The following is a 26,483-nucleotide window of genomic DNA, read 5'->3' on the forward strand; positions in this document are numbered from 1 at the left end:
CTCTCGGGTCTGGAAAATATTTGGCCGCGCTCGATCCCATGAACTCAACCGATCGAGCGGGCATCAAAATCAAATTCTCTGTTTGATAAAATCACATGCCGTGCTCGATCCTACGAGTTCATGCGATCGAGCGAGCGTGACCTGTTCGAAAATCTGCAGATTTCTTTTGCTGTCAAACTTTGAACCTTCAATTCAAATCATTCAAAAACCAACTCAAATCATGGTTTATAAAATCTGAAACATGCATATGTATATATATGAAGTCTCAAGCATATAAGCATGCATTTATTACATCAAACGAATCATTTAGAAAGCGATAAAATACACAACTACATCAAGTTGCATAAGTGTACTTCAAATCAATATAGTTCTAACATGTTTGATGTTTCTAGACAACACAACTAAAACCCGAGTCCTCACATGCTAAACTCTCTCCCAAGCTGTCAATGTCATCTTTGACTAGCTCCTGCTCCACCTGTTGTCATGCACACATACAAAACAAGACAATAGCCGGATAAACTCCAGTGAGAATATAATTCCAAGTATAAAAGACATATACATGCGTTAAAATATAAACATGTCAATTCTAACCATTTCAATTCAAGGATAGAATACTATAACGCATATATCAATTCAAAACATATCAATCAAGACTTAAAATCATACTTCAAATCAAAAGATTTATATAGCGCGCTATCAAGTATTGATTCACATCAAATCACTGCCATCAAGATTCGTATCCGATCTTGACATGAATATCCATCTATCATCGTCATATCTGACTCGAAAATAAGGTTCATCAAACCTTGGCATTAGAATCAATTCATATATCTTATCATATCAAAATCAAAATCAAAATCAAAGATCCACTACATGTGATGGATCGACAATAACATAAGTTCTAACTCAAGAACAAGTAATTAAACAAGTATGTGATTTGTTCAGGATAACTCAAGAATCATCATTCTCGAGTATCGAATCCCTGACTCTCAATGTCATCTTATACCTTTCGTTTTGTTGAGTTGTAATTGCTTCAAATCTGAACATATCACAAACTCTGCTCAAGTTCATCATCTCAACTTCAAGGTAGAAATTCACAACCTTTGTTCAAACTTCTATCAATTTGAACTAAACTTATAGAGCTCAATGGCATTCATTCCTAATCTGAAATGAAGTGTTTACAAGCCATTTATATCAGCAAGAACTCAATTCAAACTCAGCTCAATCACAGATAATCAATACTAGCCAATTCTTGACTAGACGGCATGACGGTTAAACATCGGCAATCGTAATTCATTGCTATCAACTCTATCATTCAAATATACTTAATCTACACCTCATATGAGCCATAATACATCATATATCAGCTAAAATAGTAGGTATAGAATCGAAGATAACTTCTGCAAATCATAGTAATGGCAACCGACAGCATAACGGAATAAAATCGGATAACCGAAACAATTATCGAACTCGAATATCAATTTCCTATCAGCATATATCATATAAAACCAACAAGAATACATCCAAAATCTCAGTCTATCAGATGTACAAGGGTTTGAACTAATGCTGGAAATCATAACAAATGAATACGTTGTCTGTTTCCGATTCGGTGCCGATAGAATGATCAATATAAGCTCACGAATACATAACCATAATCAAATATGATTTTCTCCAATTTACAACTTTCAAAACATGCTGGAAAGAAGATAAAACTTACATCAAATCGAAGCTCTTCGTGCAAGAATCGCAACGCAACTCTCGGAATATAAAACGGATAATCGGATCACAAGATATCAAGTTTTGAAGGGTGGAAAATGTCTTAACCTCTTTATTTCTCCTCACTCTCGTTTCTTTCTGATAAGGGCTGAGAATTCTGATCAATTCTCATACACAACACACGTATAAAAAGCCACTTTCAAGGAAATTTCACTTTGGTCCCTAAACTTTGGCCTATTTGCAAACTAGTCCCCGGACAAGCGATTTAATTCAATTTCAATCCTATATAATTTAAGAATATTAGAATTTAAATCTAAACTCCATATATTCCCAAATTATGTAATCTCGGATCAAAATTATATAATTTCAGGCTTATTTCATTTTAATCCTTGAACTTCTCTATATTTGCAAATTGGTCCTTTCTCGGATTTCACCATCTCATTACATTCTCTTTCATTCTCGAAACTTGGAATTTAATTCTTAAATTTAATAAATATTCAATTCAAATATTTCCATATTTTAATTTAAGAATCCCAGAATTTAAATCTCAAAATCCGTAAATTCTCAAATTAAATATTTTCAGCTCGAAAATTAAATCTCTAATTTTCATAAATTATCCAATTGATATTTCCTTAAATTTGGAATTTAAATATCAATGACATAATTAAGAATTTAATCTTTCAGGGCCTTACAAAGTGATTAATCGATTAATTAACAAAAATTAAGAAAATTGGGCCAGCACAGATCAGACGCTACGTCGGCAGCATCGGAAGGTCCGATCTGGACTAGGGTTTACGTCATCATCTACGTCAGCAAGGTGACATAATTACTTACGTACGGATGGGACATCGGACGGTCCGATGTCGGTATCGGATGCTCCAATCGTGTTCGGAGGCTCCAAACGGAGTTCGGACGATCCGAACTTCGTCTATAAATAGAGGTGCCGAGATTCATTTCCAAGCGCACCGAGCTCCTTCCCTCTCTCTTTTCTTTAGCCTTCTAACTTAGATCTAGGGAATTCTAGGCGTCCTATTGGGAATTCGTAAGTAGCGAAATGATCCAGGCATCGTAGCGGAGCTGTGGCCTAGTTTTAAGGCAACCAACAACAAAGGGCTGACGACGGACGCAGATATAGCTTTGGCTTCCTAAAAATATTTAGGAGTATGAAATAGCTTAGTTAAGGCTTTTAGAGCTTAAATATTGATTCATGGGTATTTGCATTTTAGACGCCATAATGTGGACTATTAGGCGTGGGATCTAGACCAGTTGTGATAGGTTTGACCCGCAGTGTTAGAAGTACGTAAGTACTGACCGAGATAGCCAGTATGATATATATGCTTAAATGTTGCATGATTATGTGCTATTTGTTTTCCATGATTTACCGCTTTAGAATATGCATGTTTTATACTGGACTGCATCTTGTGAGATGTGAGTCACTGACAGTTTCCATAGGGAGCTTGTAACTCATCATGGACTCGAGTCAGGTATTGCCAGTTTCCATGTGAGACTTGTGTCCTGTTTTGGATTCGGGTCAGGTTTTGGGGAGGCTCAGCCCCTGGTTTTTCTATCACTAGGAGCGACCACGACGGTGGAGTAGACACTATAGTTGATAGGGAGAATATACGAGTACCCCCGCGGAGTTTCTCTCTGGCAAGGTGCTGTATATTCGGTGCCGCCCTGAGCAGACTGTTTTACCAAGGATTTTAAAGTTATTTATGTGCTGCATATTTGTTTATATATCATTGCTTTCGTATTGAGCGTTGTCGCTCATGCCCCTGTGTTTGGTGTTCTTGGGATACCTTGTGGCGGGGCAAGTTTGAGGCTAGACGGTCCAGGAGGTCCGTACCAGGAGTGAGGCCGGTGCCGGTTGCAGCGAGAGTCGTAGTGGTAGGATTGTGACCCTATGAACTTTCGATTTGGTTTTATAAGTATTATAAAATTTTGTTATCGTTGGTTGTATTCTGCCAATCAGATTTGTTGTATTTTGAGTATTCCGCTATTCACGCTTTTAATATTAATGCATGCGCTTAATTACTCTTATTAGGTAGTGGATCCGGGTTGGGTCGCTACATTTATTGGTATCAGAGAGCATTGCAACTGGGAAATTAAGCAAAGCGTATTGAAATACTCTTTATTCTTTAACAGATGGCAGATTACGACGAGAGTCAAGATAGTGGAGGAGGTCGATGGGGAAATCGAGATGGTCGTAGGCGGGAACGATGCAGGAACCATGAGGATCGGGACGTTTCAGTATGCATCGATTCCTTCAGGTGAGTCCGAAGCCATTGGTTGGTGGCAAGACACCAGGAGTTTCCGAGGAATGGATTGAGCATTTAGAGAACTGCTTTCGACAGTATTAGTGTACCGAGGAGCAGAAGATGGAGACGTTGGGTTTCCTATTGGAAGGCAATGCCAAAAAGTGGTGGAGAACCGTTTCTACACCGGTCATAGCAGCCAGAGGAGTTTCTACTTAGGTAGAGTTCCAAGCGGCTTTGAGAAGCTATATTTTCCTCCAGCCCTACTACAGTCAAAGGCTAGCGAGTTGTTGAGCTTGCGGCAGGGATCGATGACTATGGACGAGTACCAGCAGAATTTCATCGAGCTTCTTCCTTATTGTTCGCAGTTTGCCGGTAGCTCTACGGCGCAGTACACTCTCTTCCTTCAGGGTCTTAACCCTGAGATCCATCAGTTGGTTGCCGTGGGTGGTGATCTTATTACCTATGAGGACCTGTTGAGCCATTGTCACCAGGCAGAGGATAGCATTCGGAGGAACAGGTCCATGAGTTCTTCCTCTTCCAGACCGACTAGCTCTTTGGGGCCAAAGGGTCAGTATTTCAAGAAACAGGGAGGCACTTCTTCTTCTTCCTCTCGTTCCGGCAGAGTGCACCGAATTAGTGGATAGAAGTGGAACCGTTGTCAGTAGTGCAGGTGGAGACATCTTGCAGGTCAGTGTTCTTGAGTGACCAGCGCATGTTTTCAGTGCAGACAGGAGGGCCACATGAAGAAGGACTTGCCTACTATGATGGGAGCATCGAGTGGATCTATGGGAACTCAGGCGTTAGTGCAGCAACCACAACATCAGTACCAGCAACAACACTCTCAGCATCAGCGTCAACAGTCAAAGCTGTTGCCGCGACAGACTTCTTCTCGAGGTCATTCTTCCTTACTCTAACGTGTTCAGGGGCAGGTCTTTGCATTGAACCAGGAGCAGGTGGAGGCAAACAGTGACCGGATGATCGTAGGTACCTGTAGTTTGTGTGGTATTTCTGCTTATGTCTTGATTGACACTGGTGCATCACAATCATTCATCTAAGCACCTTTTGCTAAGAGGTATAAATTACCGTATATTCCTTTATACGTGTTGCTAACAGTATCGACTCCAATGGGTCAAGAGGTCTTGGCCAAGCGTCTAGTTGTGGGTTGCATCTTTGACTTTGAGGGGCATCGACTTAGTGATAACTTGATGGTTTTAGCCATGGAAGATTTTGTAACGACCCATTGTATTAAGACGGGTCTTTTCATCGTACTTATATCCTCACTCACACGCACCCTGAGAAACTTCCCAGGGGGTCACCCATCCTATAATTTCCCCAAGTCAAGAACACTTAACTTTGGAGTTATTATGTGATGAGTTCCCCAAAAGAAGATGCATGTAGTAGCCCGTAACCAAAATCAATAATTAAGAAATTAATTATAATTACTTGAATAGAGTTCGGAAGCTCCGAAGGTAGGTTCGAAAGTTCCGAACAGGATCGGAAGCTCCGATCATATTACGTCAGGCATGACGATTGGCTAGATCGGAAGCTCCGATCAGGATCGGAAGCTCCGATCACCCCTATCCGAAGTCAACAAGTGATATCTTGACACGTGGCAGATCAGGATCTTCGGAAGCTCTGATGGCAGGATCGGACGTTCCGATCGAGGTTCGGAAGTTCCGATCGAGGATCGGAAGTTCCGATCGTTGCCTATAAATAGAGGGCCGGGGCTTCATTTCCAATTGCCAATTCCGAGTATTTCCCTCTCCTTTCTAGTCTATTCGAGTTGTTCTAGCCTCCCTAGGCTTGACCCGGTGGTCGGCAAGGCGTTCGGAAGTCGTAGCAGAGTTGTGCCCAAGTTCTGGAGGCATCGGCATCAAAGGGCTAACGACGGACGAAGGTATATCTTTTGCTTCCTATAAATATTTAGGAGTATGCAATAGTTTAGTTAAGGCTTTTAGAGCACTTTAATGATAGTAGTATCATTTGGCAGTGTAAAGCAGACTATAGGCGTGGACCTAGAGTTGGTAGAGCTTGCACTGTTTTGAGGTACGGAAGTACTGTTCGAGATATCCTGACTGAGTATGCATGTATTATGTGACTGCATGGTTTATATGTCATTGATTTATGCTGCATTCATTTGCATACTGAGATATCTCCTTCGAGATGTCTGTTAGTAGGGTTTTTCCCTATCCTGTTAGTGGTTGGACTTCCATCGATTTGGGTCCGGCATATCCACTTGTATTATGGTATGGGAGCCACCTCCTGAAGCAACGGCACAGCGTGCTACATACCAGGGCCCGGTCTGTCTCTGTTATCTGATCCTTGACCTCGAGTTTATAGGGAGTTCACTTTGCATGCATGTATACTCATACTCTCGTACTGAGCATTTTATGCTCACGTCTCGTACTCTGTGTTTCTGGACACCCTATTCAATGGGGCAGGTTTGCGATTGGACGAGGCGGGTGGATCCAAGAGGGGCTAGTCAGTGGTTGACCAGCTGGAGCTTCGTCTAGGTTTTATTTCTGTTGTTTTGAGGTTGATACACCTATTCGATTTGGTTGTATATTATTTGGATATATTACAGATTCCTTTACTTGGGATTGTATAACGTTTATGGTTTCCGCAGTTTTATTCTGATATCTGTTTAATTAAGTTAATTGCATGCCTAAGTTCTGTTAGTAGGTGATCCGGGTAAGGGTCACTACATTTATGGTATCAGAGCATGCATAGTATTCTTGGGATTTAGACTCTGCATAAGGTAACCGTGAGGTACTTTTGTAGATGGCAGATCGTGACGACCGGAGTTCTCATGGCAGTATTGGTGGGCGTTGGGGTGATGCCGACCGGGAGCCTCGTCGAGAACGGCGTCATCGTCATCATGACGACGAGCGTTTCACTGTGCGTCGATTCTTAGCTATGGGTCCTAAGCCCTTAGTTGGAGGTGAGTCTTCGGAGGATGCGGAGAATTTGTTAGACCGCATGGAGACGACTTTTCAGACTTTCCAATGCACCGAGGAGCAGAAGATGGAGACCCTGGGTTATCTTCTGGATGGACGTGCGCGCAGGTGGTGGAGGTTTACTTCTGCACCTTTTGTTGTGGCGAGAGGAGTGGCCACCTGGGCCGAGTTCTGCACAGCTTTTCAGAAGCTGTATTTTCCTCCTGCACTCCGTCAGTCGAAGGCAGGCGAGCTTCTGAGTCTGCGACAGGGAGCCATGTCTATCGATGAGTATCAGCAGAAGATCTTTGATCTGCTATCCTATTGCCCCGAGATTGCTGACTGCTCTGGGATGAAGTATAATCTGTTCCTTCAGGGCCTTAACCCTGAGATCCATGATCGTGTGGCGGTTGGCGACGACATGTCCTACGAGGGTTTGGTGAGCCGTTGTCACCAGGCGGAGGACAGCATTCGGCGGAACAGGTCTTTCCCTCAGTCGAGGCCTGCTAGTTCTTTGGGTCCCCATGCCCAATCTTTCAAGAAGTCTGGATCTACTTCTTCCTTTGGTTCTGGAGGTGTTGTCCATTTTGGTAAGAAGGACAAGTGTGATCACTGTAGGAAGAACCATCCATCCGACAAGTGCCATAGAGCTTCTGGAGCTTGTTTCCGTTGTGGAGAGACTGGTCATATCCGAAGAGATTGTCCACTATTTGGGGGAGGCGGTTCTGGATCTGGTTCAGGATCTGGTTCTTAGGCTACCGTACAGCAGAGGTCGCAGGGACAGCCTGCTGGGAGTTTTCATTTGAGGCCACGAGCTTCTGGCCAGGTGTTGCCCTGAGACATGATCAGGCAGTGGAGGAGAATGAGAAAGTCATCGCAGGTACATTTCTGCTTATTAGTATACCTGCTCTTGTACTTATTGACACTGGTGCATCTCATTCCTTCATTTCTGCACGTTTTGTTAAGAGGCATAAGTTACCATGCATTGCACTAGACGTAGTGATGTCTGTTTCTACTCCGACGGGCCAATCTGCTTTGGCTAAGCGTCTAGTGATGGGTTGCCCTTTAGAGTTCGAAGGAAACATTCTGTTAGCGAATCTCATGGTCCTGGAGATGGACGACTTTGATTGCATTTTGGGAATGGATATGTTGACTACCTATCGAGCTTCAGTGGACTGCTATTAGAGATTAGTACGCTTTCATCCGGAGGGGAGTGAGAGCTGGTTTTTCTATGGTGAGGGAGCGCGACCTCCGATGCCTTTGGTATCAGCTTTGAGAGCCTGTCGAGCTCTAGAGTCTGGCGGGGAAGGCTACCTTATCTATGCAGTTGATTTGTCCGCTGAGAGCATTGGGATAGAGAGCATTCCTGTTGTGGATGAATTTCTAGGTGTATTTCCTGATGAGATTCCGGGTTTTCCTCCTGCTAGGGAAGTCGAGTTTGGCATAGAGTTGATGCTGGGTACTTCACCTATTTCTCGAGCACCGTATCGTTTGGCTCCGTCAGAGATGCGTGAATTGAAGAATCAGCTACAGGATCTTTTGGACAAGGGGTACATTAATCCTAGTGTATCTCCTTGGGGAGCTCCTGTTCTTTTTGTAAAGAAAAAGGATGGGTCGATGCGGTTGTGCATTGACTATCGGCAGCTGAATCGAGTCACTGTGAAGAACAAGTATCCATTGCCTCGTATTGATGACTTGTTTGATCAGCTGCAGGACATGCCAGTTTACTCCAAGATTGACTTGAGATCTGGGTATCATCAGTTGAGAGTCCGTGATCAGGACGTAGCCAAGACTGCATTCCGTACTCGCTATGGGCCTTACGAGTTTCTAGTAATGCCATTTGGTTTGACTAATGCGCCGGCTATATTCATGGATCTGATGAACCGTGTCTTCAGGGAGTATTTGGACAAGTTTGTTGTGGTCTTCATTGATGACATCTTGGTGTATTCGCGTAATATGGAAGAGCATGTTTCTCACTTGCGGTTGGTACTACAGACTCTTCGAGATGAGCAGTTGTACGCCAAGCTGAGCAAATGTGAGTTCTGGATGGATAGAGTGGTCTTTCTTGGCCATATCATATCCAGGGAGGGGATTTCTGTTGATCCAAGCAAGATTGAAGCAGTACTTAATTGGTCGCGTCCGACGACAGTTGCTGAGATCCGTAGTTTTTTGGGTCTAGTAGGGTATTATCGTCGCTTCATTCTGAACTTCTCTCTGTTAGTTCGACCGTTGACGCAGCTTACCCGCAAGGGTATGGATTTCGAGTGGTCCTCCGAGTGTGAGGATAATTTCTGTGAGCTTCGACGGCGGTTGACTTCTGCGCCGGTGTTGGCATTACCGTCAGGATCTGGAGGGTATGTGGTATACACTGATGCTTCTCTTCAGGGGTTAGGTTGTGTTCTGACTCAGAATGGGCATGTGATCGCATACGCTTCTAGACAGCTGAAGCTTCACGAGGACAACTATCCAGTCCATGATTTGGAGTTAGCAGCCATTGTGTTCGCTTTGAAGATCTGGCATCATTATCTGTATGGTGAGAAATTTGAGATCTTCACCGACCATAAGAGTCTCAAATATTTGTTCACTCAGGCGGAGTTGAACATGAGGCAGAGACGTTGGATGGACTTGCTTAAGGACTATGATTGCGAAATTAAGTACCATCCGGGAGCTGCTAATCTCACCGCTGATGCTTTGAGTCGCAAGGTGCGACTATCCGCACTTCAGACTTGTTCGATGTCTAGTGCGATCAGTGACTGTTGTACTTGAGGTTATACATTCAAGCATAAGAAAGGTATGCAGAGTATCCAGATGTTTGCGATATTATCCGAGCCAGCCTTGTATTCGCGGATCCGAGATGCTCAGATGTCTGATTCGAAGACCCAACGTTTAGCTCGTCTAGCTAACGAGGGTAGCTCGTCTGGATTTCATTATCAGTCAGATGGCTTTCTGTGTTTGTCTGGTAGGCTTGTGATTCCGCAGGATGAAGAGTTGCGAGAGGAGATTTTGTCTCAGGCACATTGCACTAAGTTGAGTATTCATCTTGGGAGCAACAAGATGTACAAATATCTACGTACTCGTTTCTGGTGGAAGGGAATGAAATGCAGTGTTTATCAGTTTGTTTCGAGATGTTTGGTATGTCAACAGGTCAAGGTAGAGCACCGACGACTTGGAGGATTGCTTCACAGTCTGCCTATTCCTGAATGGAAATGGGAGTTTATCACAATGGACTTTGTGACCCATTTGCCGGTATTCCCGATGAACTGTGATGCTATCTAGGTTGTGGTGGACCGACTCACCAAGTCAGCGCATTTCATTGCCTATAACCGAGAGTACTCTGTGGATCGCATGGCACAGATGTACATTCAGGAGATTGTTCGACTTCATGGAGTGCCTGTGAGCATTGTCAGCGATCGGGACCCCAGGTTCACTTCTAGATTCTGGGGGAGTGTTCAGCGTGCGATGGGTACTACTCTCAGTTTGAGTACTTCCTATCATCCGGAGACTGATGGTCAGTCAGAGCGCACTATCCGTACTTTGGAGGATATGCTTAGAGCGTGCGTCATGGATTTTGGTTCAGCCTGGCAGGATCATTTGCCGTTGATCGAGTTCGCATACAACAACAGCTATCATACTAGTATTGGGATGGCACCTTTTGAGGCATTGTACAGGCGACGTTGTCGTACTCCACTCTTCTGGGAAGAAGTGAGGGAGAGACAGGCTGAGGGACCGAAGCTTATCCAGCAGGCGGTAGACATTGTCGATCAGATCAAGAAACGGATTAAGACTGCATAGGATCGTCAGGCCAGCTATGCTAATATCAAGCGTAGGCCTTTGCAGTTCGATATTGGGGAGAAAGTGTTTCTGAGAGTGTCACCTTTTCCGCAAGATTCTCAGATTTGGCCTTAAGGGCAAGTTGTCTCCCAGGTTTATCGGTCCGTTTTAGATCTTGGAGAGCATTGGCGATTTGGCTTATCGACTAGCTTTGCCACTGCATCTATCCAGTATTCACGACGTGTTCCACGTATCTCTGTTGCAACGGTATGTGACGGATGAATCTCATATTCTGCAGCGGTCTGAGGTTCAGGTGGACAAAGATTTGACTTATGTTGAGAAACCTATTTGTATCCTGGATTATAAGGATAAGGTTTTGCGGAACAAAGTAATCCCTCTGGTTTTAGTTCAGTGGCAGCACCGAGGCACTGAGGAAGCTATTTGGGAGCTTGAGGACAGGATGCGTGAAGATCATCCTGAGTTGTTTTGATTTCATTCTTAAGTTGTATTCAGTTGCAAACCCTGTAAACGTTTGATTTGAATAAAGAATGTTTTTGATTTCTGTATTACATTCAGTACTTAAGATCTGATTTCGAGGACGAAATATCTTAAGTGGGGGAGAATGTAGTAGCCCGTAACCAAAATCAGTAATTAAGGAATTATTCATAATTACTTGAATAGAGTTCGGAAGCTCCGAAGGTAGGTTCGGAAGTTCCGAACAGGATCGGAAGCTCCGATGCAGGATCGGAAGCTCCGATCATATTACGTCAGGCATGACGATTGGCTAGATCGGAAGCTCCGATCAGGATTGGAAGCTCCGATCACCCCTATCCGAAGTCAACAAGTGATATTTTGACACGTGGTAGATCAGGATCTTCGGAAGCTCCGATGGCAGGATCGGACGTTCCGATCGAGGTTCGGACGTTCCGATCGAGGATCGGAAGTTTGGATCGTTGTCTATAAATAGAGGGCCGGGGCTTCATTTCCAATTGCCAATTCCGAGTATTTCCCTCTCCTTTCTAGTATATTCGAGTTGTTCTAGCCTCCCTAGGCTTGACCCGGCGGTCGGCGAGGCGTTCGGAAGTCGTAGCAGAGTTGTGCCCAAGTTCTAGAGGCATCGGCATCAAAGGGCTAACGACGGACGAAGGTATAGCTTTTGCTTCCTATAAATATTTAGGAGTATGCAATAGCTTAGTTAAGGCTTTTAGAGCACTTTAATGATAGTAGTATCATTTGGCAGTGTAGAGCAGACTATAGGCGTGGATCTAGAGTTGGTAGAGCTTGCACTGTTTTGAGGTACGGAAGTATTGTTCGAGATATCCTGACTGAGTATGCATGTATTATGTGACTGCATGGTTTATATGTCATTGATTTATGCTGCATTCATTTGCATACTGAGCTATCTCCTTCGAGATGTCTGTTAGTAGGGTTTTTCCCTATCCTGTTAGTGGTTGGACTTCCATCGATTTGGGTCCGGCATATCCACTTGTATTATGGTATGGGAGCCTCCTCCTGAAGCGACGGCACAACGTGCTACATACCAGGGCCCGGTCTGTCTCTGTTATCTGATCCTTGACCTCGAGTTTATAGGGAGTTCACTTTGCATGCATGTATACTCATACTCTTGTACTGAGCGTTTTATGCTCACGTCTCATACTCTGTGTTTCTGGATACCCTATTCCATGGGGCAGGTTTGCGATTGGACGAGGCGGGTGGATCCAAGAGCGGCTAGTCAGTGGTTGACCAGCTGGAGCTTCTTCTAGGTTTTATTTCTGTTGTTTTGAGGTTGATACAGCTATTCAATTTGGTTGTATATTATTTGGATAAATTACAGATTCCTTTACTTGGGATTGTATAACGTTTATAGTTTCCGCAGTTTTATTCTGATATCTGTTTAATTAAGTTAATTGCATGCCTAAGTTCTGTTAGTAGGTGATCCGGGTAAGGGTCACTACAATGCACCTTCTTGATATTAGTAGTACATATGAAATCATTTAAGATCTCCTCAACTATGCAGTTCCATACCTACACAGTCTCAGAATTCCTCTCATTCCGGCACGAGATCGGTTGATTCATGTCTCCCTCCGCCTAGAATCCTTCCAGGAGCCGGTCATTGTCCGTGCAACCTCATGGCACCGGCGATCACTCCCCGCCTCCTAAGCCCCGGGCATCACAGATTTTGACTGTATTATCGGGATTGATCTCCTGACTACCTATAGAGATATAGTGGATTTTTATTAGCGGTTTGTTTAGTTTCGACCCGAGGATGGCAAGGCATGGTATTTCTATGGTGAGGGAGCGCGACCTCCGATTCCAGTGGTTTCTGCTCTGAAAGCCCGGCAAGCTCTAAAGTCTGGCAGAGAAGGATACCTTATCTACGCCATCGATGCATCCTTGGAGGGACTAGACATCCAGGAGATACCCATAGCCCGTGAGTTTCCCGATGTGTTTCTGGAGGAGATTCCAGGTTTACCACCAGTGAGGGAGATCGATTTTGGCATTGAGATAGTGCCAGGGACAACATCGATTTCTGGAGCTCCGTACCAATTAGCACCTTCAGAGATGCGAGAGTTGCAGAATCAACTTCAAGATCTTTTTGATAAGGGTTATATTTGGCCGAGTGTTTCGCCGTGGAGAGCCCCAGTACTGTTTTTTAATAAGAAATATGGGTCGATGCGTCTTTGCATAGACTATCGATAGCTTAACCAAGAGACTGTGAAGAATAAGTATCATCTTCCGCAGATAGATGATCTGTTTGATCAGTTTCAGGGTACTTCCGTTTACTCGAAGATTGATCTACGGTCGGGATATCACCAGTTGAGGGTTAGAGATGAGGAAATCTCTAAGACAGCATTTCATACGCGGTATGTTCACTACGAGTTCTTAGTGATGCCGTTTGGATTGACGAATGCTCCTGCTGTCTTTATGGATTTGATGAACAGGGTTTTCCGTGAATTTCTAATATTCATCGACGATATCCTGGTGTATTCTCGCAGTGTTGACGAGCATGCTTTCCATCTTCGAATAGTATTGCAGATTCTGAGAGATAGGCAGTTGTATGCTAAGTTGAGCAAGTGTGACTTCTGGATTGACCGAGTTGTTTTCCTTGGTCATGTGATTTCACGAGACGGTGTTTCAGTTGATCCTATTAAGACAGAAGCCATTTTGATTTGGTTGCGTTCGACGACAGTTTCAGAGATTCGTAGTTTTCTTGGGATGACAGACTACTACCAAAGATTCGTGGAGAAATTTTCTCAGATTTCTAAGCCTTTGACGCAGCTGACGAGGAAGGATGTGCCTTTCGTTTGGACGTCAGAGTGCGAGGAGATTTTTCACGAGTTGCAATGCCGTCTGACTACAGCTCCAGTGTTGGCTTTACCGTCTGGATCAAGAGGCTTTGTAGTTCACACCGATGCTTCTCTCTAGGGTTTGGTATGTGTGATATCGCAGAGAGGTCATGTGATCGGCTATGCCTCTAGGAAATTGAAGACTCATAAGGAGAACTATCCTGTACACGATTTGGAGCTTGCGGCCATTGTCTTTGCTCTTAAGATATGACATCATTATTTGTACATTGAGAGGTTCGAGATCTTCACTGACCATAAGAGTTTGAAATATCTGTTCACCTAGGCAGAGTTGAACATGAGACAACAAAGGTGGATGGATTTGCTGAAGGACTACAATTGTGAGATCAAGTACCATCCAAGTTCTTCCAATCCAGTTGCGGATGCTCTTAGATGCAAAGTGTATGTGAGTTCGATTTGCACCAGCTCGGTTGCACGAGTGGTAGAGGAGTGTTGCTCCTTGGGTTTCACTTTTCGACATAAGAAGGAACAGCAGGGAGTTCGCGTTTCATCTGTTCTTGCCAAACCAGCCTTGTATACGCGTATACGTGAGTCGCATGCCGTTGATCCAAAGACGCAGAAGTTAGCTCGTTTGGCTCAGGATGGGAATACTTTTGGTTTTCATTTGCAGAATGATGGTTTGTTGTGTCTCTCTGGACGTGTGGTAGTTCTTGATGATTCCACACTACGAGAGGAGATTTTATCACAGGCTCACCGTAGTAGATTTTTTGTACATCCAGGCAGTATGAAAATGTACAAAGATCTACGAATGAGGTTTTGGTGGAAAGGGATGAAGCACAGTGTTTATCAGTTTGTGTCTCGATGCCTTGTTTATCAACTGGTCAAGGCAGAATTTCCACGACCCGGTGGATTGCTTCAGAGTTTAGATATTCTTGAGTGCAAGTGGGAGCACGTGACGATGGATTTTGTCACCCTCTTTCCGATGTCATCCAGGAATTGTGATGCTATCCGGGTTGTTATTGATCTATTGTCGAAATCCACGCATTTCTTGCCTTACAATCGGGACTTTACTTTCGATAGGATGGCACGCCTATATGTGCAAGAGGTTGTTCATCTGCATGGGATTCCGTTGAGCATTGCCAGTGTGATGGGCATGTTTGTGTTGCATATTTTATTATCATTTTATTTTCATTTGTGCGTGCATTCATTTGTTTTAATTAAGTTTTTGTTGGTTTTTCATACATCGTGTCTACATTACACGCTCCCGTGTTTATTGTATAGGACGTAGTGTTTTGTCGAGAAAAAGATGGAAAAGCTATTGCGCAAGAATGAATTACGGACCAGCAATGATCAGAAAATAATATTTAATTTTATAGAAGACCAAATCCAATCTCCACTATCCAGAATAAAGTTCAAGATGTTTTGAAGCACTGTCCAAATTTCAGCTCAATCCGACTGCTAGATCTCCGAATATGAATTTTTCAAAATCGCTGCTCGCTGGGAAAAAAGCTGCGCGCTCGAGCGCATGAACTCGTGCGCCCTAACGCGCCTATTGAAAAATTTGAGGCAGTAAATTGGATGTTTTGTGCGCGCTTGATCGCACGTACTCATGCGCTTGAGTGCACCGACTTTTTCGAGAAATCTGTTTTAATTAGGAAACTTTCTTGGAAAGGACTCTAGTCTTTAAATACATCATATAACTCGAAAATTACTATCTTGGGGATGAATTCTGAAGATCTTTAGACGGCTACATACAGAGAATTCATCTAGCGGCTAGGTTTTATCTTTCTTGTTCTTAGATTTTAATTCTTCTAGTTTTTATTCTTGGTTGAGGAAGAGGAACCCTTGAATTTATTTATCTTGTGAGATTCAGATTTTCATTGTTTGATTTTTATCGAGTATCAAGAGTTGTTCTGGTTTATTTCATGCTTGTGTAATTATTAAATTAATCACCTGATAATTCTTTCGTACAATCTACCGCTAAATTAGAATTCAGATCCGTAATTGTTTGAATCATCTAATTTGTGAAGCAACTATGATTAATATTTTCTGCTGTTGAATTTGTTAAATCGTAAGAACAACAATTGACTAGGCTAAATACAACCGCTGGTGTTTGTATTGTCTAGCTTCATTAGTTTTACTCATTTGAATGCTACCGTGAGTTTAAATCTAGATTGCTGTTATCGGGTTAATTTATTGGTAAGGGTTAACTTAGAACGCTCGTGTCTAGTTAACTAAAATTAAGGTGAAACAGGAATTAAATTTCCAATGATGAATATTCGATGTGAATTAATTATTTTTAGGGAATCAATGATCGAGTGAATGATTTCAAGGGTATAGTCGACCGATACCAAGTTTTGTTATTTATTTGATCTTTCTTATTTTAATTATTGCATAGTAGATTTTAAAGTTCAAAATCCCCTTTTATTTATTTCAAGTATTTTTAAGAACACAAATAAATTTCACTTTTCTCGTGGGAATGATCCCTACTCTCGCTACTACATGTTTATTTAGTTAATCTGAGTTGGGTTAATTTGGGCGTGATACGACTAAGCGTTACCAAATTTTGGCGCCATTGCCGGGGAAGGTGTTTATTTTATTTGTGTTTTTGTTTTTATTTTTTTATTTTTTCACCGTTTTTATTTTCTGTTTTTGCAAGAATTTTTGTAGTGTAATACTTTGAGATGTCAAATAGACAAGTATTCACAAGTTTTATCCAGCAACACGGAGAGCCATTCTACGCAGCATGAAAGAGATTCAAAGATTTAGTAACCATCTTCCGGTATCATGAATTTTCAAACTATTCTCTCCTTACATATTTTCTTGATGGTTTGGATGCAGTGACAAGAAGATGGGTAATTGATGGAGATTTCACAATCGGTATTTCAATATTTTGCCGAGATGATGATACCATGAGACGCCTATTGGATGATATGGCCGAGTTTGACTATTACTGGTATTCGCAATCTCAATACCCAAATTTTACAGACCAGCCATTCGAGCTTCAAAAGGAGGAGGGAAGTTGTTCGCAGTTGATCTTACATCCGCTGGAAGATATCATGAGCAAGCTTGTGGCATCGACTGTGGAAACTATAGAAGATCTGAAAAAGTCTAGATGCGACCTTGTAGAGAAAATAGAGAATATCAAGAGATCAATCGTTCATGAACACCGAGAACAGGAAGTGAAGCAAGATACTCAAGCAGTGACCAACCCGATTTGGTTCGATGATAATGCCTCAGAGAACCAGGATTGGGAGTGCGAATCAAATCATGCTGAAGATTTAGAGGCGTTTGAGTCTTCTCTTCTTATTGAACCTCAGTCAGAAGATGTTCTGGAAGAAATAGCGTATGATGGAAATATGTTACCACTTGAGTTTGAGGATGACGGAGTTCAAGAGTCTATCGATATGAGGTCATCGATAGTATTTTCCTACACACATCCCCAAGACCTTTCTTGTCCATCAGTTCCAGTTTCAAAAGCTTTTGGCTTCCGAGAGCCCGCAGAGATGTTATCTTCCCATGTTTACCAGCCTCTATGGAATGTTGCTGCGGTGACAAGCTTTAACTGTTTATATCTGGCCAAGATTGAGGGCTTATGGAACCAAGACCCATTTGTGGTGTCATATGACACTTATTTTGGGCATCAGCCGCTCTTTGAGCAGTGCTTCTGAGAGTCAAGCCGATGACTGAAAATGAAGCGCTGGCTGGGAGGCAACCCAGTGTCTTTTTCCTTTATTTCTTTTTTGTTTTTGTTTTATTTTCTTTGTTTTCAGGAGCCTAGCCGCCCCATCTGCAGTCCAATTTTCAATATGAGTTTTCCATTATTCAGTCAGAGATCAAAGAGGATGACAACGCCAACACTTGAACCAGGGGAGTTCTGTTTTAATTTTGCATCTCGTTATCATTTTGTTATTTGTGTTGTGTGTTATGTTTTTAGTGCTAGAGCATTGAGGACAATGCTTTAGATAAGTGTGTGTGTGTTGGGGGGGGGGGGGCATTCAGTATTTGGTATTTTATCTTGCATTTGTTTTTGTTTTGTATTTGCATATAGTTCGTAAATTGTTTCATGTGTGTTTTGTGTGCATAAGTAAAGGATGATTTCTAGCCTTTCTAGCCTATGATGAGATAATTGAAAAATTATGAATTTTTGAAAATTTTTTACTCTTGATTGGATACGAGAAACCGGAGGTTGTTTGTTGAATATTTTAAGCACGCATGTTTAACCGGTGAAGTGTAGCGATGTATTAGATATCGTGGATGTCTGTTCGACCATTGCACGACAATAGCTGTTTGTGGAACTTGATAGTGCTTGAATCTTGATGATTTTTTTTGATATGACATACACTTTATTGGGCGCACCTTAAAATTTTTTGTTTTATGAAAAAGAGAAACAAATTTTTGAAAACCAATTAACTCCATCCGGGTTGCGAGCGAGATGTTTGAAATCTTATTCATCTTGTTGGTGGCTAAGTATGCGAATTACAAGGGGTTAATCTTTTGAAAAAAAAAAGACTTTAATTCCATCCGGACTATAATTAAGGAATTGAAATCCTAATTCCCTTGCTTATGGTTAAGTCTGCGGGTAAAATGGGATTAAATAATTTTTGAAAAAGTTTTGAAATCACGATTCCATCCGGGCTTGGAATGTGAATGAAATTCTATTCACTATTTCATAGCTATGTTTGCGGACCTAATGAGATTGTAGTTCCATCCGGGCTATAGACGAGGGGATTGAAATTTGAATCCTATCTAGTTATAGCTAAGTATGCGGGTAATTATTGGAACTTTTAAAAAAAATGTCGGGTGCAAAATCCAACGGTGGGTAATTATTCTCAAGGAAGTTGTGCTGTGTAGAATGATTGTAGGGAGGAGAGTTCTTGATGGTGAGACTTGCACTGAATTGTTATAGGTCGGCGAACAGTCTTGAAGCTTTGTTCTTTTGAAGTTGCATGTAACTGGGGTAACATGACACACACACACGTTCGCATTCGACTGCAGGTGTATCATTGATGATTGAGAGTAACTATAAACTTGTTTTAGATGAAAGTGGTTTTTTCTGAGGCTATGATATGCGTGATTCGTCCTTGCTTATGTGTTTGTTCGGTTTCATTTTGTTTTTGCATAACTTGCTCGAGGACGAGCAAGGATTAAGTGTGGGAGTATTTGATGGGCATGTTTGTGTTGCATATTTTATTATCATTTTATTGTCATTTGTGCGTGCATTCATTTGTTTTAATTAAGTTTTTGTTGGTTTTTCATACATCGTGTCTACATTACACGCTCTCGTGTTTATTGTATAGGACGTAGCATTTTGTCAAGGAAAAGATGGAAAAGCTATTGCGCAAGAATGAATTACGGAGCAGCAATGATCAAAAAATCATATTTAATTTTATAGAAGACCAAATCCAATCTCCACTGTCCAGAATAAAGTTCAAGATGTTTTGAAGCAGCTGTCCAAATTTCATCTCAATCCGACGGCTAGATCTCCTAATATGAATTTTTCAAAATCGCTGCTCGCTGGGAAAAAAGCTGCGCGCTCGAGCGCATGAACTCGTGCGCCCTAGCGCGCCTATTGAAAAATTTGAGGCAGTAAGTTGGATGTTTTGTGCGCGCTCGATTGCACGTACTCATGCTCTCGAGCGCACCGACTTTTCTGAAAAATCTGTTTTAATTAGGAAAATTTCTTGGGAAGGACTCTAGTCTTTAAATACATCATATAACTCAAAAATTACTATCTTGGGGATGAATTCTAAAGATCTTTAGACGGCTACATACAGAGAATTCATCTAGAGGCTAGGTTTTATCTTTCTTGTTCTTAGATTTTAATTCTTCTAGTTTTTATTCTTGGTTGAGGAAGAGGAACCCTTGAATTTATTTATCTTGTGAGATTCAGATTTTCATTGTTTGATTTTTATCGAGTATCAAGAGTTGTTCTGGTTTATTTCATGCTTGTGTAATTATTAAATTAATCACCTGATAATTCTTTTGTACAATCTACCGCTAAATTAGAATTCAGATCCGTAATTGTTTGAATCATCTAATTTGTAAAGCAACTATGATTAATATTTTCTGCTGTTGAATTTGTTAAATCGTAGGAACAACAATTGACTAGGATAAATACAACCGCTGGTGTTTGTGTTGTCTAGCTTCATTAGTTTTACTCATTTGAATGCTACCGTGAGTTTAAATCTAGATTGCTGTTATCAGGTTAATTTATTGGTAAGAGTTAACTTAGAACGCTGGTGTCTAGTTAACTAAAATTAAGGTGAAACAGGAATTAAATTTCCAATGATGAATATTCGATGTGAATTAATTATTTTTAGGGAATCAATGATCGAGTGAATGATTTGAAGGGTGTAGTCGATCGGTACCAAGTTTCGTTATTTATTTGATCTTTCTAATTTTAATTATTGCATAGCAGATTTTAAAGTTCAAAATCCCCTTTTATTTATTTCAAGTTTTTTTAAGAACACAAATAAATTTCACTTTTCTCGTGGGAACGATCCCTACTCTCGCTACTACATGTTTATTTAGTTAATCTGAGTTGGGTTAATTTGGGCGTGATACGACTAAGCGTTACCACAGTGACAGAGATCCGAGGTTTACCTCTAGGTTTTGGGGTAGCTTCCAGTGAGCTCTTGGCACTACCTTGAGTTTGAGTACAGCTTATCACCCGGAGACCGACAGGCAGAGTGAGAGGACTATTCTTACTCTTGAGGGCATGCTTCGAGCGACAGTTATAGATTTTGGTCCAGCGTGGCATGACCATTTGGCATTGGTGGAGTTTGCTTATAATATCAGTGACCACAACAGCATTGGCATGGCACCATTCGAGGCTTTGTATGGACGCCTATGTCATACGCCTTTGTTTTGGGACGAAGTTGGCGAACATCAAGTCGAAGGTCCTCATATGATTCAGCAGATGACCGATGCAATGGAGATAATCCGTAAGATGATTAAGGCAGCCCAGGATCGACAGGCTAGCACTCACCGCACACCGTTATATTTTGAGGTAGGGGAACACGTATTTCTGCGAGTATCACCTTTCTGGAAGGTGATGAGATTTGGACTCAAAGGAAAGTTGTCGCCGAGATTTATTGGTCCTTTCGAGATTCTCGAGAAAGTTGGAGATGTGGCTTATCATCTAGAGTTGACACCATATCTTTGCAGTATCCATGATGTGTTTCACGTGACCTTGCTGAGACAGTACGTGGCAGATGAGTTGCACATCTTGCATCCGACTGAGGTACAATTGGATCAGGATTTGTCCTACGTGGATAGACCTCTCAGGATTCTTGACAGGAAGGACAAGGTGCTTCGCAACAAACGCATACCTCTAGTGATGGTACAGTGGCAGCGTAGGGGGGCTGAAGAAGCAACTTGGGAGCTAGAAATCCGGATGCGAGTTGAGCATACATAGTTGTTTTGATGTTTTGTGCTTTTCTTAGTAAGAAAGATTTGTACTTTGTAATGTTCAGTTGTAATAAAGAACATTTGTTTGACTTTCAGTGCTTTCCTCTAGACTTAAATTTCGAGGACGAAATTTCTTAAGTGAGGGAGAATGTAGTAACCCGTAACCCAATGAAGTGATTAAGGGATTAATTAACAAAAAGTAAGAAAATTGGGCCGGCGCAGATCGGATGCTCTGAAGTGGAGTTCGGAGGCTCCGATCGTTATCGGACGCTTTGTCGGTAGCATCGGACGGTCCGATCAGGACTAGGGCTTACGTAATCATATAAGTCAGCAAGGTGATGTCATTGCTTATGTACGGATGGGACATCGGATGGTCCGATTTCGGGATCGGACGCTCCGATCGTGTTCGGAGGTTCCGAACGGAGTTCGGACGGTCCAAACGTCGTCTATAAATACAGGTGCTGAGATTCATTTCCAAGCGCACCGAGCTCCTTCCCTCTCTTTTTTTTTAGCCTTCTAACTAAGATCTAGGAAATTCTAGGCGTCCTATTGGGAATTTGGAATTAGCGGAGCGATACAAGCGTCATAGCGGAGATGTGGCCTAGTTTTGAGGCAAGCGGCAGCAAAGGGCTGACGAAGGACGCAGATATAGCTTTGGCTTCCTAAAAATATTTAGGAGCATGGAATAGCTTAGTTAAGGCTTTTAGAGCTTAAATATTGATGACGTGGGTATTTGCATTGTAGACTTCGTAGTGTAGACTATTAGGCATGGGATCTAGACCAGTGGTGATAGGTTTGACCCGCAGTGTTAGAGGTACGTAAGTACTGACCGAGATATCCGATATGATATATATGCTTATATGTTTCATGAGTATGTGCTATATGTTTTCTATGATTTACCGCTTTAGCACATGCATGTTTTATACTAGACTGCATCTTGTGAGATGTGAGTTATTGACAGTTTCCATAGGGAGCTTGTGACGCCTAGAATTTTTTAATTTAAGTTTCATGCCTAAATCAGCCTTTAATATTTATTATTTTAATTTTCGGTGCTAATTGGCTAAATTTTATATTTTTTCCGCGCATTAGAATTTATTATTGTTAACTTTTGCGAAAAATTAGTATCTTTATTTCCGGCTAGTAAAAATCAAATCTAATTTTTTTTATTAGGATTTTTTTAGCTGGTATTTTTATTTAGTACGATTAAATTGTAGTCCTAATTGCTAGTTTTGATGTAGTACTTTTAAATTTTTAGTAGCACTTTTACATTTGGACTCAAAGCAAACCTTAGCTTCTAATATATACTCACACACACACACACTAACGCCTAAACACCCACACACACCGCACGTCACCACCATTTCTTTCCCCTATTCTTCTTCGAAATCCTTAGCTCTTTTTTTTTCTTCTTCGTAGCACCCCATTATTCTTCATTTTTTGGCTAAGCATCTTCAAGGCTGTAGGAGCGAGCTGTAGCACCGTCGATTGAGCTCGATTCCATCCCATTCCAGCTCATTTTCGATCGGCTTAGCTCATTGAACCACTTTCTTCGATTTTTTTCCTGTCTTCATTTAACTAGGCAAGATTATGGTTTCATTTGATTATCTTGTAGATTATTTATGTGTGATTTGATTGGTATTAAGTTTTGTGTATTCCATTTTCAAAAGAAAAAAAAATCATCATGCGTGCCCTGTATTTTTCTTCCAGTCACGGCTTTGAGCTTTTTTTTTCTGCTTGTCAAATGTTTGGCTACTGATTTAATCATGTTATGGGTCGAGGATGATTTGTTTTGAAGCATTTGCAAAGTAATATGACGGAAGGTTTCTTATGTTCGAAATTTTCCAGTTATTTTGTCAAGTTATTTTTGAAATTTGATGTTATTGATGGTGATGATTGGTTGGTGATTTAGGAGCTACCGTGGGTGATACGTAGTTCACATGGTAGTGTTAGAAGTGATGAATTTGGAATGGAGTACTGTATTGGAGGTTTCGGTCTAGCTTGTTGTCTTAAGGGCTCGGTTTGAGGACGACTGGGCATGCCGTTGGGCTGTGATGCTGGTATGTTTGTGAGTCGAGTACAGTGGTGTGAGTGGGACTAATGCAATGGTTATGGTCCTAAGAATGTTGGGTTGAGAGATAGGAGTTAACTTAGCCAAGGCTTTCATTGGATAGGTAGCTAAGTCATGGGCAGAATTGGTGGATTGGGGCGGGTGCTGTTCGGGTTTGAGTACTTATAACTGGGTTAGAGTCTGGTTTTTGACTCGGGTTTGGTGGCACTGTGGGATGTTAGAGAAGTGAGGTTTCGAATGGAGTACAATGAGTTCTTCCTAAGTTCTAAGCCTTTGGGCTTAAGAGAGACATAATTTTTAAGGGTTAAGTTGCTGCCCGGGTTTGAATGTTCAAAACAGAGTTAAGGTTGGAAATGGGTTAAGGGCTCGGGTTAGGAATTAGCCTAAGAGTTTAGGAATGTGTCGTTTCTAGCGGAATTCCTTTTGAATAAGTGTTGAGAGAATTATAAGTTGTTAGGGCGAAACACTCCAATAACCTAAGAGCTAAATATTTGGTTTAGATCTTCATCCTTGGTATTACTTCCTAAATCACCATCCAGGTCATCCTCATTTGAGTCACTTGCCTGATCATTGAGTAAATATTTTCAAGTACATTACATCTACGTATGCATGCTAAGTACATGAATCAATAAGGAAAGAAAATATTTTTTTTAGAACGAAGTGAGTTGGTTGTGACCATAGAAAGACGTGTATGGATGGGCTGGGAGACGTTCTGGCTTCCCTTACCACCTGACGTGTATGGACAGGCTGAAAGAAATCTTGGTTTCCCATACCAATCATTGGCAAGACGGGTTGGGAGATATCCTGACTTCCTTGTGGCATAGTGAACTGCAGCCATGATCTAGATAAAAAACCAGAGTCACAATTCATGGATCTAAGTTCACAGTTTTAGTTCAAGTCATTTATATTCATGTTCAGCACATTATATGCAGTTTCATTGTTCATGTTTGACTTCGCCATGAATATGTTATGTTCATATTCGCGTCATTTATCTTGAGATATTTTATTTAAGTTTAAGGGCACAAAAGTATTTTATTACAAATTATCTTCAATCTGTCTGTGCTTGTATCTATGTAGTACTTGTTATCCCCCCCATATTCTTGTTAGATCTTTTTGGCTCACTACACTTATTGTTTTTAGATGATGACTTTTACGTTGAGGCTGAGGGGCAGGATCCCCAGGGCGAGGTCACCGGTAGTGCAGGCCCTTGACCGACGTGCTTTTAGTTGTTCCGCAAAACTCTGATGTTGCACTTTTTATTTATGAGTGAAATATTTTCTTTCACTGTCAGTTATTTGCAGGATGCGTTTTCCCTGCTTTAGAATTTTTGGCATGTAAAATTAACAGTTTATTATTCCGAAGCTGTGAGGGAATAACTCCCCTTTTTAAATTCTATGATTATCGTATTTGGATTTTAACTTGGGTTTATTTTATTTTGACCTGTATTGCTGACTGTGTCAGTTGGGCTTACAATATTTTAAAGCAAGTCATGGCAAATTTTTTTTTTTTTGTAAATTACACAAATATTTTATTTATTATTTATTATTTAGAGTGTTAGGGTCGTTTCAGAGCTTGTAGCTCATCATGGACTCGAGTCAGATATTGACAGTTTCCATGTGAGCCTTGTGTCCTGTTTTGGATTCGGGTCAGGTTTTGGGGAGGCTCAGCCCCTCCCAACTTTCTCTAAGATCTCAAAAGGTCCTATATATCTTGAACTCAATTTACCTCTATTTCCAAACCTCATAACATCCTTCCAAGGTGACACCTTCAAAAATACATGATCACCTACTTCAAACTCCAAATCTCTACGCCGCTGATCGGCATAGCTTTTCTGTCGACTTTGAGCTGTCAACATTTTGTCCCTGATCTTGGCTATCAAATCCATTGTCTGAGTCACTATCTCTGGTCCCAAAACAACTCTCTCTCCAACTTCATCCCAATTAAGGGAGTCCTACATATTCTCCCATACAATGCCTCATAAGGATCCATGTCAATAATTGCTTGATAACTACTGTTGTATGTGAACTCCACTAAAGGTAATTTCGATTCCAAATTACCTCCAAAGTCGATCGTGCAAGCCCTCAACATGTCTTCGAGTATCTGAAACACTCGTTTTAACTGACCATTTGTTTGAGGGTGGAAGGCTGTGCTGAAAGCTAACTTCATTCCCAAACCTCGGTGCAAACTTCCCCAAAACTTTGAGGTGAACTTAGGATCTCTGTCAAACAATATTCTAGCTGGAACTCCATGCAATCTGACAATTTCCCAAATGTACAGCTCTGCATACTGATTCATCAAGAAATTATTCGTGATTGGAAGAAAGTGAGCTGACTTCATTAATCTGTCCACTATCACCCAAACCGAGTTCATCCTCCGCGGTGTAACTGGAAATCCTACCACGAAATTCATAGTGACGTCTTCCCACTTCCATGTGGGTATAGGCAACGGTTTCAGAAGTCCGCTAGCCTTTGATGCTCAATCTTCACCTGCTGACAAGTCAAGCATTCATTCACATATCTGACGATGTCCTTCTTCATGTCTAGCCACCAATATAAGGACTGTAGGTCATTATACATCTTACTCACTGGATGAAGGGAATACGGAACAGTGTGAGCTTCAGTCATCACATCTATTCTCAGTGAGTCTACTGCTGGCACCCACATTCTATCTTTGTGATGAACAATTCCATCTTTGACAGTATATAATGTACCACCCTTAGCTTCATCTCTATTCCTCCACAATGTCAACTATTCATCAGAAGCTTGTCCTGCTCGAATTCTATCAAGAAAACTTGGTACAACTGTTAAAGCTGATAAAGTTCATACCTCAATTGGTTCGAACACTTCCAAACTCATCCGCTCAAAATCTGCAATCAACTCCTGTTGGACTGCCAATTGGTTCAAAGTCGCAGACTTGCGACTCAATGCGTCTGCTACTACATTAGCCTTACCTGGATGATAGCTAATGTCATAGTCGTAGTCCTTCACCAATTCCAACCATAATCTCTGCCTCATAT

At 41.6% G+C, this 26,483-nt stretch overlaps 1 protein-coding gene across 1 annotated transcript; it reads left to right on the top strand.

The window, feature by feature from the left end:
* Nucleotides 1-5,098: 5,098 nt before the first annotated feature.
* LOC140861003 (uncharacterized) lies at nucleotides 5,099-24,678 on the top strand. The gene is made up of 9 exons (XM_073264002.1): nucleotides 5,099-5,228; nucleotides 12,999-13,324; nucleotides 13,424-13,545; nucleotides 13,624-13,737; nucleotides 14,452-14,663; nucleotides 20,652-20,985; nucleotides 21,157-21,298; nucleotides 23,309-23,384; nucleotides 24,608-24,678. Exons 1-9 carry the CDS (start codon nucleotides 5,099-5,101, stop codon nucleotides 24,676-24,678), a joined length of 1,527 nt encoding a protein of 508 aa, XP_073120103.1.
* The last annotated feature ends 1,805 nt before the right edge of the window (nucleotides 24,679-26,483 follow it).

This window comes from Henckelia pumila, chromosome 4, assembly GCF_033568475.1.
Source record: "Henckelia pumila isolate YLH828 chromosome 4, ASM3356847v2, whole genome shotgun sequence".
NCBI lineage: Eukaryota > Viridiplantae > Streptophyta > Magnoliopsida > Lamiales > Gesneriaceae > Henckelia > Henckelia pumila.

Bases quoted from the DNA above. Each gene is read 5' to 3' on its own strand.
- LOC140861003 (XM_073264002.1), top strand. From the start codon at position 5,099: ATGGGTCAAGAGGTCTTGGCCAAGCGTCTAGTTGTGGGTTGCATCTTT. The intron at 13,738-14,451 runs GTATGCTAAGTT...GATTTGCACCAG, and splicing joins ATTCTGAGAGATAGGCAGTT to CTCGGTTGCACGAGTGGTAG. The intron at 23,385-24,607 runs GTTTCGGTCTAG...TATTGTTTTTAG, and splicing joins AATGGAGTACTGTATTGGAG to ATGATGACTTTTACGTTGAG.